General features: G+C 40.0%; 1 protein-coding gene across 1 annotated transcript in view; it reads right to left on the bottom strand.

Annotated features, from left to right (window-relative positions):
- Window positions 1–14913, bottom strand: part of nrn1la (neuritin 1-like a) — a 118435-nt gene extending 103522 nt beyond the window's left edge. Inside the window, exon 1 of the mRNA XM_047384411.1 lies at window positions 14570–14913. Within this exon, the coding sequence (XP_047240367.1) occupies window positions 14570–14627 (58 nt within the window). The 5' untranslated portion in view covers window positions 14628–14913. The remainder of the gene's footprint in view (window positions 1–14569) is intronic.
- Window positions 14914–17085: the final 2172 nt, after the last annotated feature.

Raw genomic sequence — 17085 nt, 5'->3', positions numbered from 1 at the left:
CAAATACTGTGACATAACAGTTAAAAAAAGCACCTGGGGAGACTAAATTAAACTTTTCAGCACTCCTACAGACTCCAAATGCACAATAAAATGTATTTAAGGGCTGAAAAGTAGATTTTGCATGATATCTCCTCTTTAAGTCCATGGTTTCTGATCCATCTATGATGGGTCGTCTGTTATCATCCCCTGATTCCTGTGCTTCTTTCATTGTCCTGTGAGTTTTCATTAAAATGTATATGTCCCCAGTGCATCTGCCGATGTCCTGTTGTCACTTTGGTCCTTCACCACCACACACCATAACAGTATGACCTGAGCGAAAGAAGTACCAGGCAACAGGTGTGGAGGTCATCTTGTTCGAGAACTTCCTTTGGCAGGCCAGTCAAGCTCCATGATTCTGTGAAGTGAGTACAGGGTACAATAGAGGACGTCGGGCCCTCAGGTCACCCTCACAAAGTCTTTTGCTAATGGTTTGGTCAGAGTCATTAATGCCAGGGGCCTGCTGGAGGTCACTTTGTAGAGCTCCAGCAGTACTCATCCTGTTCCACCTTCCACAGAGGAGCAGATACCGGTCCATCCTGCTGATAGATTGAGGACCTCTGACGGCCCCATCCAGCTCTCCTGAAGTAACTGCCTGTTTTCTGGAAACTGCTCCATTCTCTCCAAACTGTGCTGGAAGACACAGCAAAGCTTCCGACAATAGCATGTATTGATGTTCCTCCTGGTGGAGTTGGACTGTCTGGACTGACTCCATCCACAAGACCATTCCTGTTTTTAGAGTTGTCTCATTGTTACCCCTTTAGTGCATCAGTTTTTAGTTTCATTACCACCAAAACAGCTGACTCTGATCATCACAGAAAAACAGTGGAGGGCCACTGTTAATTCAGAGCTGCGTACTTTAAAGCACAGTGTTAGAAAATTGGATAGAAAATGGCGCTCTACACACCTAGAGGATTCCTACTTAATCTGGAAAAATAGCCTACTGTTGTATAAAAAGACACTTCACCAAGCTAGAACAGCTTATTTCTCATCATTAATAGAAGAGAACAAGAATAATCCTAGGTTTCTCTTTAGTACAGTTGCTAAACTTAGTCATAGCTCTGTTGAGCCATCCATTCCCTTAGCTCTTAGCAGTCATGACTTTATGGGATTCTTCTTAAATAAAATTGATTCTATTAAAAAGAAAATCTTTGCCATACTCCTGAAGATGATTACTTCATCCTCAGCAAGTGAGACAACATTGGAAGTAACTGCAGAACCTGATTTGTATTTGGACTGTTTTGATCCTGTGAAGCTTCCTGAGTTATCAGAAATATTAGCTTCATCTAAACCTTCAACTTGTATGTTAGACCCAATCCCAACCAAATTATTTAAGGAAGTGTTCCCTCTGATTACCAGCCCCATTTTAGATATGATTAACCTATCCTTAGTAAATGGATCAGAACCACAGGCTTTTAAGTTAGCTGTAATTAAACCTTTACTTAAGAAACCTTCGCTTGATCGAGATGACTTGAAAAATTACAGACCTATATCCAATCTTCCATTCTTATCTAAAATACTTGAGAAAATAGTTGCTAATCAAATGTGTGAACATTTATACAGCAATGACCTGTTTGAAGAGTTTCAATCAGGTTTCAGAGCTCATCATAGCACTGAAACAGCTCTGCTGAAAGTCACTAATGATATTCTTATGGCCTCAGATAATGGACTTGTGTCTGTTCTGGTTCTGTTAGATCTCAGTGCTGCATTTGATCCAGTTGACCATAATATTCTCTTAAAAAGGCTGGAATATGCTGTAGGGAAAGAGGTAAAATGATCAGGCAACATGTGATACATTTTCACTTACGCTGATGATACTTAGCTTTACTTATCCATAAATCTTGATGAGCCCAACCAGTTAGATACACTACAATTATGTCTTGAAGACATAAAAAACTTGGATGACTTTAAATTTTCTGCTTGTCGTTGTTATCTTTGGTCTTTGAAGAAGAAACTGCTTAGTCAGTCACTTAACCTGGATGGCATTAAATTGACCTCCGGTAATAAAGTAAAAAACCTTGGTGTTATTTTTGACCAGGACATGTCATTTAAATCCCATATTAAACAGGTTTCTAGGATTTCCTTCTTTCACCTCCAGAACATTGCCAAAATTAGAAATATCCTGTCCAGGAGTGACGCTGAAAAACTAGTCCATGCATTTGTTACTTCAAAGCTGGACTATTGTAATTCTTTACTATCAGGATGTCCACAAAATGTAGTTAAAGCCTTCAGCTGATTCAAAATGCTGCAGCAAGAGTTATTATGAAAATTAAAAAGAGAGATCATATTTCTCCTATTTTAGCTTCCCTTCATTGGCTCCCTGTTAAATCCAGGATAGAATTTAAAATTCTCCTCCTCACATATAAAGCCCTTAATGATCTAGCTCCATCATATATCAGAGATCTGATTGGTCCATATGTTCCTAACAGAGCACTTCGTTCTCAGACTGCAGGTTTACTGGTGGTTCCTAGAGTCTCTAGAAGTAGAATGGGAGGCAGATCCTTTAGTTATCAGGCTCCTCTCCTAGGGAACCAGCTCCCAGCTTTAGTCCGTGAGGCAGACACCCTGTCTACTTTTAAGGCTAGGCTTAAAACTTTCCTTTTTGATAAAGCTTATAGTTAGAGTAGCTTAGGTTATCCTGAGCTATCTCTGTACTTATGCTGCTATAGGCTTAGGCTGCTGGAGAACATAATGACAACTTTCACTCTCTTCGCTACATTCTCATACTACTCTCCAATTTTGCATTATTTGCTGTTATTTAAGCTTTTAACTTTGTTCTCTCTCTGTTCTCTTCCTAGAAGCTACACCTGGCCTGACTCTGTGTCTACCTGTGACACCTTTCTGGAGAGGGGCATCGTCCGAGCTTCTGCTGGCAACAACTTAATGCTCACCTTCTACAGATGATCCACATAGCCCTGTCTTTCAGTGTTTAACCCTTTCTCTCTCCTAGACATAGCTACTGACTGAGCTTCTACTGTAACTAACTCTATGTTCTCTCTTTCAGACACAAACCTTGAAAACTGGCTCAGAGTTTATCTGTTCTTTCTTTCTAGGTGAAACGACTAAAGGAGCTACATCCATTAACATTTACGTTTCCTTCCCATAGAAAGCACTCCTGAGATCAGTGCTTCTGTGTTCTTTTTGTGTCTCTGCTCTGTTCTCTCAAACCCCCAGTCGGTCGTGGCAGATGGCCACTCACACTGAGCCTGGTTCTGGTTCTGCTGGAAGTTTCTTCCTGCTAAAAGGGAGTTTTTCCTCTCCACTGTCGCTACATGCATGTTCAGCATAAGGGATTGCTGCAAAGTCAATGCCAGTGACTGTCCACTGTCTCTACATGCTCATCCAGGAGGAGTGACTGCTACAAATCTCTGACTCGATGCAATCTGCTGGGTTTCCTTAGATAAAAAAACGTTTTATCCAATTTGAATAAAAAACGGAATCTCAGTGCACTGTATGTACCTGACTTAAAATCTATATGATTCGATTGAATACCACTGCCTTCTTCCCTCCCTGTTGGATGGAGTAAGGGGGAGTCAGGTTTAGCCTAAACCGGCTCAGTTATGGTTGAGGTCCAAACACACCCTCCATTTCTGCTACCTGTATGACCCCTTCTCTTTTCCAATGGTTATAATCAGTCTGACAGAGAGAGGTATCCCAATCCTTGTGGTTTTTAGTATAACAATGGCCACCAGTGGGCTCTAGATGGACAAACTTTATCAGTTTATTATTTTACTTAGTACAGCTACTCATAGCCCATTCTAAAATGTCCAAACTCTAACACTCAGTAGTTTAATCTAACCTCTCCAACAACCTCGCACCATACCAAACCCTTTGTGAAGAGCCTTGAGACGACGTGTTGTGAATTGGTGCTATATAAATAAAACTGAATTGAACAACCCCTTCTACTACGGGACTGACCAGATTAATGATCCAGAAGTTTAACTGACTTCATATTATACTGTGATTAAAGTGTTTTTTTAATTTTTTGAGCAGTGTATACAACCACAGTGACAGAATATCAGAACCAGTCCATAGTCCTTGCCCATTACATTCTATTGAGGAACCAGAACGTGTCATTATAATCAACGAACAGCTGTTGCATCTGGACAAAAACCAGTCCAAACTCTTCATGTTAGACTTTATTAATCATTCAGGTCCAATCGACTGGCCGAAATCATCTTTATTTGTCTGCAGTAGAAGCATTCATGAACCAGAAGCTGTGTGAAAGCTTTTTACCCGAGCTTCAGTACTGCTCTATCTAGCTGATGAGCATATTTTCATCTAAAGATGCTACATTATCTCGACATTTATTGCTTTTATAAGTTCCATCTCATTTCCAGCCCATTTAGAGGGATGCCTGATTACATTTTCACTGATGAACATCATTTGCAACAACGCACCTCCTTGTCTCTGTTTATTTCCTCATAACAAAATCCTACCTCAAGCCAAAGAGTAAAATAGATTTCCAACCTATTTCTTCCTCACAAAGTTGCAAGTTTCGTGCAATAACTGCGTCTCAGTTTTCTGATCCCATCTACACAGCTCTTCGGCGGCTTTTAGTCAAAGTTTCCAGAGGTGGGGCGGACCACTTTTGTCGGCTTCAGATCACATTAAATTGAATTGTCCAGAGGCTGCGGCCAGTGATCCATGATGGTCTGCCTTTTTTCCTGACAGCCTTGATAAATACAGGTCCTGAACTCTCTTTGCCTCGCTCCCATCCTCTAACTTTCTCAGTCACCTCGATGAGAAGTCGCTCATTCCATTATTACTTTGGTTTAACTGTGGATTGTTTTCTTCTTATTGATGAACATGCAAACAATATTTATTGTTGGTTTATTGTATGAGAGCTTACATACATTTTCATTGGCTTGAATCTAATATCGCATTATTTTAAGGCTACAGATGATTTATTTAACAGAAAATTGTCCAGTAAACCAAACTTGTGTGATGTTTTGAACAACTGAATTTAAAGATAATCGTAGAGAATTGATGCGTTTGCCCCACTAATATTTAGTTAAATGTTTCTCAGCGAGCTGCACCTCAACCACATGCTTTTAGCAGCCATCATCAAGCTTCTAGTAATCATACTGGCTGGACATTTGACCACTCTTATGCCTGGTTCACACTGCAGGATAATTATGCTGATTTTTGACCCAATCCTCCACTTCCGACATGCCTCGATCATAGTTATCTCTAAAGATAATCTTATGAGATATTCCTGCCGTGTGTGGTGCTTTAAGAATGATCTAGTCTGCTCGGAAGGACATCAAGACTGCTCCGACCACAAATCAGAGATGTTTAACATGTGTTCCCGGAGGACAAATGAGCACGCAATCAGAAAGCGAGGTGACGAAAACACGGAAGGGAATCCCAACACTGAAGACAAAACAACTGTCATGATGCACCAGAAATCTATACACGTTTTAAACATGAGGAAACTTACATTTAAGGAATGGACTGAATAAGGGAAGCAAAACAAAATAAAACACAACACAAAACTAAAGATTATGACAGTTTAAACAAAATCGCCTGCAGTTTGAAGCAGCATTTATAAAGCAGTGATGTAAAAATATCTGTTTGCTATGATAACAAGATCAATAATATAATTTGAGTGGAATAACTGCCTTTATGCACCATGATTTCCTCCAGAAACTCAGAGGAATAATTGCATGAAAGAGAAGATGCATCCCAGCAAACATGACCACACATTTAATGTGTGAGATTCATTTAATTAGTCATACGGGTAGAGGACATTTTCTACTTTAGATGTGTGTGTGTGTGTGTGTGTGTTTGTGTGTTAAAAAGCAGCTGCAAACTGTCTTTTTATGCCTGACCTTGAATTCTGTGGCTATGAAGAGTTAAGACTTGTGTGACCGATGCAACTTAACACTTTTTTGGAAATGTCTGAATCCAAAACCTCAACCTCCAACTTCTACAGTTACGGTCAAATGAACCCACATCAACTATTTACCCGAACAACATTCAGGTGCAAATGTTACCTGTTTTGCTTTCAGTGAGTCTGTGTTTAGCCACTTATCATTTATACAGTGGTGGGGGTTTTAGAGGAAGATGAGAGGCACACTTAAGAAGAGACGAGGGAGGAGATAAAAGGAAGAATGAAAATGTTGCATAACAGGGTCTAAGAAGAAGCTGAAGGATAAAGACAGAAGGAAAACAGGTAGGATGCATCAAGCACTTGTTTCTGTAATTATCCAAACTCCCAATGATATGGAAGCAACGATATGCATGCAATTCTGCAGCTACATGTCAGAAGAACCCATTAAAGTTCATATAGGACACTGGAATAAAATATGTTAAACAAAACATGACTATTGGTGTATTTCGATCGGATTTTTGCCAACAAAACTTCTTTAGGATCGCTAGTAAAATAAAAGTATTCAACAAAGTCTCTTCAGGGTGAAAGGTCTTTGAAAGACTGGAGGAAATTGTCTAGACTGATTGGAGCAAACATAAAGGCTAAAAGATATTCTAGTAACTGCATATAGTTCTGTTTATTCTGTTCAACCTTGAAAGGAACAAGCAGCATCTGCTGGAAACCACATTCAGATCAACTTCTGTGTGGAGACACAAATCTGAGACACTCACAGGGGGCAAAAACCTTTGAAAATATTAATTTCTGATGAAGATGGGTCAACATTTTATTGTAGTTTTATCTTATACAGCAAAGTAACACCTAAATGCAGCTTTTGTATCCTTCTTTTTTATTAGGAATTGCATGGATAAAATATTTTATTGTCTATTAAACATTCATAAAATGTATTTTTATTTCCTTCAGGATCTAACAGGAAAAGCTCATTTAAAACTCCAAAAATTCACAAAACATTAGTTAAAATAAATAGGTTAGCAGTGTTCCCAACAGGTTTGTTGAAAGAAAGACATTTTTGCAGTATTTCCTCATTTGAAGGTATAAACAATGTCTTAAAGCAGTTTTCTGGGGTCGTTGTACATTGAGGAACACAAACAGCAGCAATATCATTTCCTGTCCTAATCCACAGGTGTTTGTGTTGTTTGTTTATCTTCTAGAAGTCTTGCCATATACAGTTAATTTCTCTGTTAATTATAGTTAGTAAGGTGTTTCCATACTAGTTCATTCCTCTGTGTTCTGTTCTCTGTGTATTTTTAGATTAGTGTTAGTCTTTCCATTGGTTAGTAGTTTGTTTGCGTCTTAATTCAGCTCCCACTGTGTTAATTAGTCTCCCTCCCTCAGTTTCACTGCTTTGATTCTACCACAGCTGTTCCACATTTCCACTGATTAGCTCCTCGGGTTCTTTGTCATGTTCTACCCAGGCTCAGTATTTAAGCTCCTGGTTTTCACTGTCCGTTGCTGCATTCTTCTGTTTCTCCGTTTCACTGTCTATTACACTGCCAGCGTCCATGACCTGATCTTTCCGCGATCCAGCAATTGATCCTGTGATTGTTTATTGTTAAAGAACTCTGTTTTGCCAGTCTATGTCTCAGATTGGTTCTCCCAAACCTACTAAATATGGTTCCTTTTCTGAAGCTGAGTAAATCCCTTCATATCACAATGGTTTGAAATGCCAAGCCAGGGTCATCTGTCTAAACTGGGAACTTTTTAGGCAGAAAAGTAAAAAAAAAAAAAAAAAAAATCTAAGAAAATATCCTCAGGAATCAGACTTTTTCTGTAGCAAGAGCTAAAGAAGGCCACCAAGTTAAAAACTAAAAAGAGCTTTTTTTTTTATATTGGCTTAAATATGCGGACTTGTCACTGTCCTTGGTCAGATCAATGACAGTGGTGTCATCCAGTGTTTTTAATTATTTCACAGATGCTCTCATATTTTTCTCAAGCACCCTCACGTTAAATTTCTTTCATGGTGAATTCTGATGGTGAGCAGGTCAGGTCCTGCTATGGCAAAGCATCCCCAAACAATATATTTACACTCCCATACTTCACATTAGTTATGAGGTTCATTTTTGGGAATGCTGTTGTTGGTTTATCCTCTGTTCTGGTGTCCAAATTATTTTGTTTTTGGACTCATCTGGGCAAAGAACATTATTCCAGAAGTCCGGTTTTCTGTCCATCATGTTTTTCTTTGAGAACAAAGCTTTCCTCTTCGCACACCTCCCATAAAAGTTAGCTTGTTCAGTCTCTATCTGATTAGACAAACATTAAGTTTCACACCACCTGCAGCAAGAACCTGCCGTAGGTTCCATGAGGACAATTTGTAGACTACTTTTAACATCTTGCAGCCTAATTTCACGATGAAATTGCTTGGATGTCTAGGCCTAGGCTTGTTAGCAGTTGTTTCGAATGTCTTCCACCTGCAAACAATTTCTGTCCAGTGGAACAGCTGATTTCAAACTCTACCTCTTTAAATCCCTTACCAGACTCAAAACTACAATCTTCTCTCTGAAGGCCTAAGACAGATCTTTGGATCTCATCATGATGTTCACTCTCCAGCAGTTAGGAATCAAACTAAATGTCTGAGGTTTAACACAAGACAAACCTTTAAAATGGTTCAGGTTTTTTTATATTTATTTAAATTCATTGAATATTTCCACTTTGTTAAAATTGGCACTTATATTCACACCCACAAATATGTCCACAAAACACAGGTTTTTGTCGTTTTTTCACAGCTGTAAACAAATAAATAAATAATTGATGCAAATCACCAAAGCTTGTGTTTTACACTCTTAAAGTCATGCATAAAAAGTATTATGCACATAAAGCTCTCTGGTTAGTGTCCATTTCAGACAACATAGACAGGACTGGCGATGATCCATGCATACCCTCACACCGAAGCCCATTCAAATTAATCTAACACGCATTGTCTTGGACAGCGCAAGGAAGTCGGAGTAGCTGGAGAGAACTGAAGAGTGCCCAAGCTGAAACATGCAAACTCCACACAGAAAGGCCCCAGCTGGGATTTGAACCCAGGATGCTCTTGTTGTGAGGCAACAGTGCTACTAACCACTCCACCAAGCTCCACTTCTCCTGTTTTAGTGTTTCCTCTGATTGCTGTCACTCCTGATGCATGCAGTTACGTTCTGCCAAGACATATTATGGTAAAGAAAAATTAGGGCAATTTTATTCTCTCCAATGATTTTCTGTAACCCCCTTTTAAACTATGACAGTAAAATTAAAAAGATAAAATATATACTTTGTAGAATACTTCTGTAAGTACTTCACCTTTTCAATTATTTAGAAGTGGTTCAGGGTTATTGTTACAGGATTTATCAATATTAGAAAATCCATGATTAAAAGGACAGAAGGAAGCGAGAGGGACCAAAATGAAATCATGAAAGAAACAGAGGGGGGAAGATGAGAGAAAGTTTGAAATTATAGGATGAATGTGGCTGTGGAGAAATGCAACACGAGAGCGGAAATATGGCAAAAAGGAAGAAGGCGGGCAGATTTTCCAGTGACTTTTAAATTGGTTTTAATGAGGATTATTTTTTCACACTTGGAGGTTCTGATTTTGTGAATTAAATCAAAACATGTCAGAGCCCCAAAAATCCCTCTCTCTTTCTCTGTATATATATATATATATACATATATATATAATTTTCTCCTAACATCATCAAGACGTTTAATGTCATTTGTTCTGAAAATCCTCTAAAATGCTACTTCCCCAGATTCATATGCATCACTGCATTAGTTTGAATCATTTTAAATTGAGAAATAGCATCACAAAATACACCAAGAACAACATAACTTTTAAACAGCTTCAGGTTTACCAGACTGGTTCCACCTCAGGCCTGAAAGTATTTCTGGTTCTGTGGATATTTAACAGTCTCCTGTGACAAAATATAACAAAAATGCTTCCTGACAAACTCTGTGAATGTTGGACAGAAAGCAGCAGCAGCAGAGTTTCCTGGTCAGGTTTGTATTCAGGGCACTGAGGGGGTCTCCGGAGACCCTGCTGAACAGAGGAGGGGGACAGATGTGGTTCATTTATCATTTATCTCCATCGGCAGGAATTTTTTCCTGCCTCCTTTTCATCCCACTGTGCCAGCGTCCCATGGGAAGCTGATCTACGTCCTCTGTTCTCTGACGTCTCCAGCAGAACATCATGAAGATTAATGAGCACAAAGCAGAGAGGTGCAGTGCAACACTGACCGCTGGATTGCAGAAGCTGAAAATCTTTCTTTAAAATGAGAAGAACAAATGTTGAGCTTATAAATCGTGCTTCGATAAATACAATGCAGCATTTAAAGTTCCAGATTAGAGTCAGAAAAATTCACACTTGATGTCATGTTCTTGCAAAAAGAAAAGAAGAAATTCAGGAATTTATTTTTACATAATCCATCCAATCATCCGGTCTCCTGGGTAACCGGCACTCACCCTCTCATTCTGGGGATCCCGAGGTGTTCCCGGGCCAGATGAAATATAGTCTCTCCAGTGGGTTCTGGGTCTGCCTCAAAGTTTCTTCTCAGTCAGATGTGCCCAGAAACCCTTCAAATGGAGGCACCCAAGATCAGATGAACGAACCTATTACAGAGCCTGTCCTTCACATGGAGGAAGCTCATTTTCAGCTGGTTGTGTCTGGTATCACATTCTTACAGCCATGATCCATATCTGAACACCACAGGTGAAGATCGAACATAAACGGTAAATCAAGAGCTTTAATTTTAGGCTCAGCTCTTTTGTCATCATAGCAGACTGGAGTCATGTCTACATTACTGCAGATGAGGTCCCACGATGTCATCCTACTGTTGCTCGTAGACAGGACAGCAAGATACTGGAGGTCCCAGATCTCCTCCGTCTGAGGACGAGACTGACCTCTAACCTGCAGGGAGCAGTACACTCCTTTCTGATTTCCATTTTACTAATAGGTTTGAAAAATTTACTGAAAAAACATAAAATGCAAGACCTCTTATTTGTCTTCTAATTTTAAGTGAAATAGTCACAGATATTTTTTAAAAGGTGAATTTTAGGCCAGAGAAGAAAAAAAGTTGAGTTGTTTGCTGAATCCTGCACCACCTGCCAAGCATAGCGGTGGCAGCATCATGCCATGGGATTGTTTTGCTGCCAGTGTTGAATTGCACAAAATGGATGAAATATTGACTTTTACTGCAGGTTTAAACTAGACGCATGAACATGGCCGTCCCCATCCTGCGCGTGGTCTCCGGGTTTGTCCCAGCAGACAGAAATTTACCAACCCTGATAAGAGTGGTCAAATTTCCAACCAGTAGCTTGCTGATGGCTATGAAAACTTGCTAACCCACATTTAACCCAGTATTAGTATGGGTGTAGGTATATATTTGAACTAGTATGTCAAACACTGACCTGTTTTTATTTGAAATATTTCAAATGGTTTATCTGGGAAAAGCATCAATAAAAACATGAGATTAAAAAACATTTTTCACTCTGCTTCTATCTTCTTTCATCAAATGATCGTATTCCCACAGAATGTTAGTAAGGTCTCCAATTCTCCATAAAACATCTGAAGCTGTGTAATCAGAAGTCAAAGTCCAACCACATTCTCTAATGAGTCCTCCACAGCAGGTCTTCCACGTGATGCTTTCAGGGGTCAGAGGTTCACAAGGATATGGCATGCCATTTTAACATCAAATCAGCTGCGTCTGACTATGTTTAGGTACTTTCTGGATATCTAAAAATGAGTTCTGATTAGTCACAATTACATTTTGACTATCCAGATAGATATCCGTGTTTACATTCAGAGGATATCTTCAATCACATTTTGACGAATCAAAATGCCTTTAAAGATACCTCAAATGACATCCTGGATTCATCATTTGAAGGGTCACACATCCATAATTACAATTCAAGATATCTCAGACTTAATTAGGAATAGTCAAAATTACATTTTCAGATATTTGAATTAAAGAAATTACACGTAATTAGTGCTGCCTCTAAGCAAACTGTGTAATTTTGCAATGGTGCTGGCTGTTTTGGAAAGAAATGTCAGAAAAGGCCACAATATTGAACGAGCTCAGCAGTATGGGTGAGGAGAAATGAACTTCATATACTTGAAGACTGCTTAATAAACCTACTCTCTCCCGACACATTATATTTTTCTATAACCACCATCTATTGTGACTCAAACAGAAGACGGGCTTTTCCCAGGGCAGCATTCATGCTAGAACCACTACTAGTGGTTCAGAACATAGATGGACCACTACATCCAGAGCTATGCTTGTGGGCTCAGCCTCCCCTTCACCATGACAGACAAGAGCAACGCTTCTGTATCGAACTGCATAAACCTTTTCTTTAAAACATGTTCAATTCATAAATTTTTTCTGTAGTTAAATATGTCACATACATGATAATCAAGCCTTATTCAAAAGGTTTAGTTTTTTCTAATTCTGCAGGAGCTCCTCAATGACCCGTTAATTTAAATCAGGTAAGCAGGAGCAGAGACATCAAAGTCATCCAGCCCTGAAGACGAGTCTGCTTCATTTTATCTGCCTGCCGAAAAGAACAATGATATCAAACAAAATACATCCAAACCCTTTGAATTACATGTTAACAAGGTTTCTGTACACAGAAAAATATCTGAGTTTGAAGGCTCAAATAGCTCTAACCTTTTAATCCCCACGTGTCCCAAAATCTGCTGATGCTGAAACCAGTTTCTGCATCCAGTCCAAGCACTGGACCCAGCACAAGGCAACAATTCAACAGAAATCAGTCAGACAGTCGTTAAATTGATCCTAACAGTTTCTGTATGAATGCAAGTTCTTTGATTTCAGGATCTGTAAGGAAAGAGAAAGCCCTCAGCGGAGAACAAACACATGCAACGAATAGACGAATCAATGATTACTAACTCGACGGGTGCAGGCAGCTGTGCTTAAAAGTCTCGTAGAAATCCAGGCGGTTAAAGGAGAATCCTTCTTCTCTGCTTCCATCACAAACAAACCTAAACAGGACCACAATCTGGAGTTTTTTTCAGTGTTTCACAACATCTGGCAACGTTTTAGTTGTGGATGAGGGGATATACGTTAGGGACATGAAAGCTCATCAATAACCTAATCCAAAAGCAGCCAAAGCTTTGTGAAATAGGAGAAAACAGGAGCTTTATGATAGTCAGCAAGAAAAACAGGGACATTTATAGCAGACATCTACAGTGTAAACCTTGTTTTCTCCTTCAGAGATTCAGTTATGACAGTTTTCAGCATTGTGAGAAGAGAGGGTCTTAAGAGGTTTGGAATTCCAAAAGTGCCACAATTTTGTTTTATATCAATAAATGAATTACTTAATAATTTCAGATTTATATCGTAGTGGGATCAAAACTGAAAGCAAATTAAGTAATAGATAATTTAGTGAAATGTTATATAATTACTATTTTTAAATAAAAGGTATTTGATGTATGAATGTCAGTAGTTGTTAAACCATCTAATGCTAACATCCTAAATTAATTTTAATCTGTCATCCAAGTCGTGGGAGGGGCTAAAAGTCCTGTAGGTTATCCAATCAGGTATTAGGGTCTGTTTGATGAGCCACACTGGCAGCTGATATTATTTTATAGTCTTCAAGTACAAAGAGTATTAAAATATAACAAATGCATTTTTAAATTAATTTCTTAAACATTATTGGGGGATGCAGTTGGTAGCACTGTTGCCTTGCAGCAAGAAGGTCCTGGGTTCGACTCCCTCCCCGAGGTCTTTCCACATGGAGTTTCCATGTTCTCCCCGTGCATGCGTGGGTTCTCACAGGGTACTCCGGCTTCCCCCCACAGTCTAAAAACATGGCTGTTAGGTAAATTGGTCTCTCTAAATTGCCCTTAGGTGAGAATGAGTGTGTGCATGGTTGTTTGTCCTGTATGTCTCTGTGTTGCCCTGCGATGGACTGGCGACCTGTTCAGAGTGAACCCTGCCTCCAGCCCATAGACTGCTGGAGATAGGCACCAGCTTCCCTGCAACCCACTATGGAAGAAGCTGTATAGAAGATGAATGAATGAATTATTTAATCAGTGTTCGCATTCGACCTATTGAATATCTTGTTATAATTTTATTTTAATTCAAATATAAAAATGTAATTACCTAACAATGGATTTGTGGCACATTTGGCTTTCCGTAATTCTGTGCAGTGTGGGGAATATTAACAGTTTGCTCCAAACCTGCGTTACTTTTGGTAGCTATTAAGTAGTTACTGCCTCGTTGTGCGCAGTTAGATCTGAACTGAACATTTATCACTTGAATTAACTTTTAAAACGCGGAAAAAGTAACAGTTTGCCGGTTCAGTCCATGCAGCAGCTGTTTGCACGGTTCAAAAAAGCCGAAGGTCCTCCTTCTCCTCCTCCTGCACCAACAACCATGAAGCACCTGCAGCTTTTTAGCGTCCATCTCAGCGCGGATCGCTGCGCAGCTGCAGCGCACCACCAGCAGGATGCAGCAGGGAAACGTGGGAAACAACCCGGACCCCGTTCCGCTGTCTGCAGGACAGAGCCATGGACCATCCCGGTCCTGTGTCTCAGCGCTCCAGGACCGCACATTCCAAAAACTACTCCCCAGCCATCCCTGCTGCAGAAGGAAGTTCCGTACTGAAACCCAAATCACTCTCTAACAGAACCAGAACATTTTTAGTACTCACTGAGAAGCAGAGCAACAGGCAAGAAGATGAGGCAGGCGGAATTCAGCAGAGACGCCATGCCGAACCGAAAGTTCGTCCTCCGAACTCACAAGTTTCAGCTTTGATCCTGAACTCCAGAGTGAGTCTGTTCCTCAGGGAGGAGGAGGAGGAGGAGCCCGCAGTCCGGCGGCTGGTCTCAGAGTTCTCCTCCTGGAGCTGCAGCGCTGTTCTCCGCTCTGAGAGCATCCACTGCTGCTGCTCATCCGCTGAAAGGAGGAGGAGGAAGAGGAAGAGGAGGAGGAAGATCTACAGCAGAGTCCCTGATCAGCTCAGAGCTCTGCGTCCTTCTGGTTTTCTGCAGGTTGATTTGGACTTTCGCTGTTTTTCCCACCCATACCTACCTAGTCCATGACAGAAAATGGAGGCAGAGCCGGCCCAAAGCATAAGCGAGCTAAGCTGCTGCCAAGATCCATCTAAACCATCAGGGGGCTTCCCATAAATGCTTGAATTTTTAACACAACCAACTTTTTAGATTTGTTTGAGAGTGAGAATACTATTAAATTTGATGGTTTCAGGATTCATAAACTAAAAGATTTTAAATTGTTTCAAATTGTAATTTAGGATTCATACAAATTGGCAAGTTACTTTGTAAAAGTGCAAAGAAAATCATCATTTGATTGTTGTGTTACCATAGTTACAGTCTGATGCTACTAGTTTAATCTTTTGTTAGTTTTCATAAAAATAACCAATTATCCATGATTGTTTTTAGCTCAGCCCCCTCTCCCACATTCCACCAGATCTGCACTGAATCGGTTAGTGGAGGCGATGTTCTCAACAGCAAGAAGAGCCCAAAATCAAATTCTGCTCAAGGCTCCAGAACACCTTGGCCCAACCCTGAATGCAGGTAAAGGACCCGAACCAGGGGCACCTTCAGATATTTCCCCAATAGGTGGCCAGACTCGGACCGCTTATAAACATGTAGTGGAAAATCCAGACCAAAGCCCAGAATTTAATGTTAGTAGTTTAATGGTTGATTTCTAAGGGTGTCTGGGTCAAAAGAACAAAAACAGTTATTGATCTTCTCTTCAAAGTCAACATTGATGAATTGAACATGTTGGTTCCTTCTGTTGTTAACAGGAACTGGTTTTCTACAAGAATCTGACTAAATAAACGTTACAACTTAGAAAACAGCAAGATAAACGAACAAACTGTGTATTCATCCAGGTTTGACCCTCTGAGATCAGTCATATAGTTTAACATTTATTTGAGCATTAAAGTAACATTTAAAGAACATTTTATATGATTAAATAGCTTTTATTAGTAAATAGAATATAAGCAAACAGTATTTTCAGCGTTCTTCAACTCTGCCCGCCTGCTGGATATCAGCTCCTGGACCAGATCTTGACTGATGGTGACCCATTCTTGACTTCTTAGAGCTTTAGCTTCTCCACCTAATTTTAGAGAAAATGTTCTGATCTTTCAGCTTCGTTATCACCTCAGGCTTGTTGGCACAATGCGTCATTATGCTCCAAAGGTCCATAGATCACCAACCTGTTCCTTGTTGAAAGTTGCTCTTGTGTTTATTGGGGAGGAAGACTACCCCCCTCATTCTGGAGCCACATAGGACTGCTAGTAGCTCTGAACCTTTCTTCTCCAGATGTCCCAACCAGTCAGGTGTAGGAATCATCACAGAAAATAACTGCAGCACTGCTCTGCCGTCCAGCCCTGTATGTTTATCCTCAGTTTCTTCAACAGGTGGCTTTAATGTTGCGCTTTATGCAGATGAAATTACACCCACCTGCTGCCGACACTGAGCAAGCTCTGAACAGGTGGCAACATTATGTAGCTACCTCATCAGGAGGCTGAAAGACGTCACTTGGAAGCCTGGATGATCCAGAAAACTTCTCTTTAAGCTGCAATCTTCTCAGCAGCAGTTGCCTGCATGTGAGGCAGTTCAGATGCAACGCGACGATGGCTTCTGATTTTCTCTAAGGTACCCACTGGCAACGCAAGAGAACGATTTCAGCACAGCGTGTTTTCAGCTGGACTCTTTCCCAGCTTCACAGGTGCTGATGATATGACGGCACCGACATGAAGTCAAAAGATCATTTCGAACAGAACTGTAATAAACTGTAACCTAAAACCAGCAAACAGAGTCTGTAATGTACATTTTTGGCCTCAGCTGTGCCGACATGTTCACTTTTTTCACTGAGATAAACAATCGGCAAAGCTTAGGTTTCATTTAAAGGATCATGCACACTCTAAATGTGTCAGAATAATCACAGGAAGATGTCCTGATCTGAAGGCAAAATGATCCTAAATTTCAGTTTAGAGCTCCTAAAACTGAATCCAAGATTTCATAAATGATAGAAATGCCTCTTTGTTTGAACAACTGAACCACATCAAATTAAAAGCCTTTAAAGTTGTTTAGACATTAGTGAGAGAAACCTAAAAATGTCCCTGAAAAGGTTTAAAACGACAAGAAATCTGAATCAAACTTTGACCAGATCTGACATGTTTTCAGACACAAACACTGG

This window comes from Girardinichthys multiradiatus, chromosome 2 (assembly GCF_021462225.1).
Source record: "Girardinichthys multiradiatus isolate DD_20200921_A chromosome 2, DD_fGirMul_XY1, whole genome shotgun sequence".
Classification (NCBI taxonomy): Eukaryota; Metazoa; Chordata; class Actinopteri; order Cyprinodontiformes; family Goodeidae; genus Girardinichthys; species Girardinichthys multiradiatus.
This window is presented reverse-complemented; position numbering and strand designations above follow the sequence as displayed.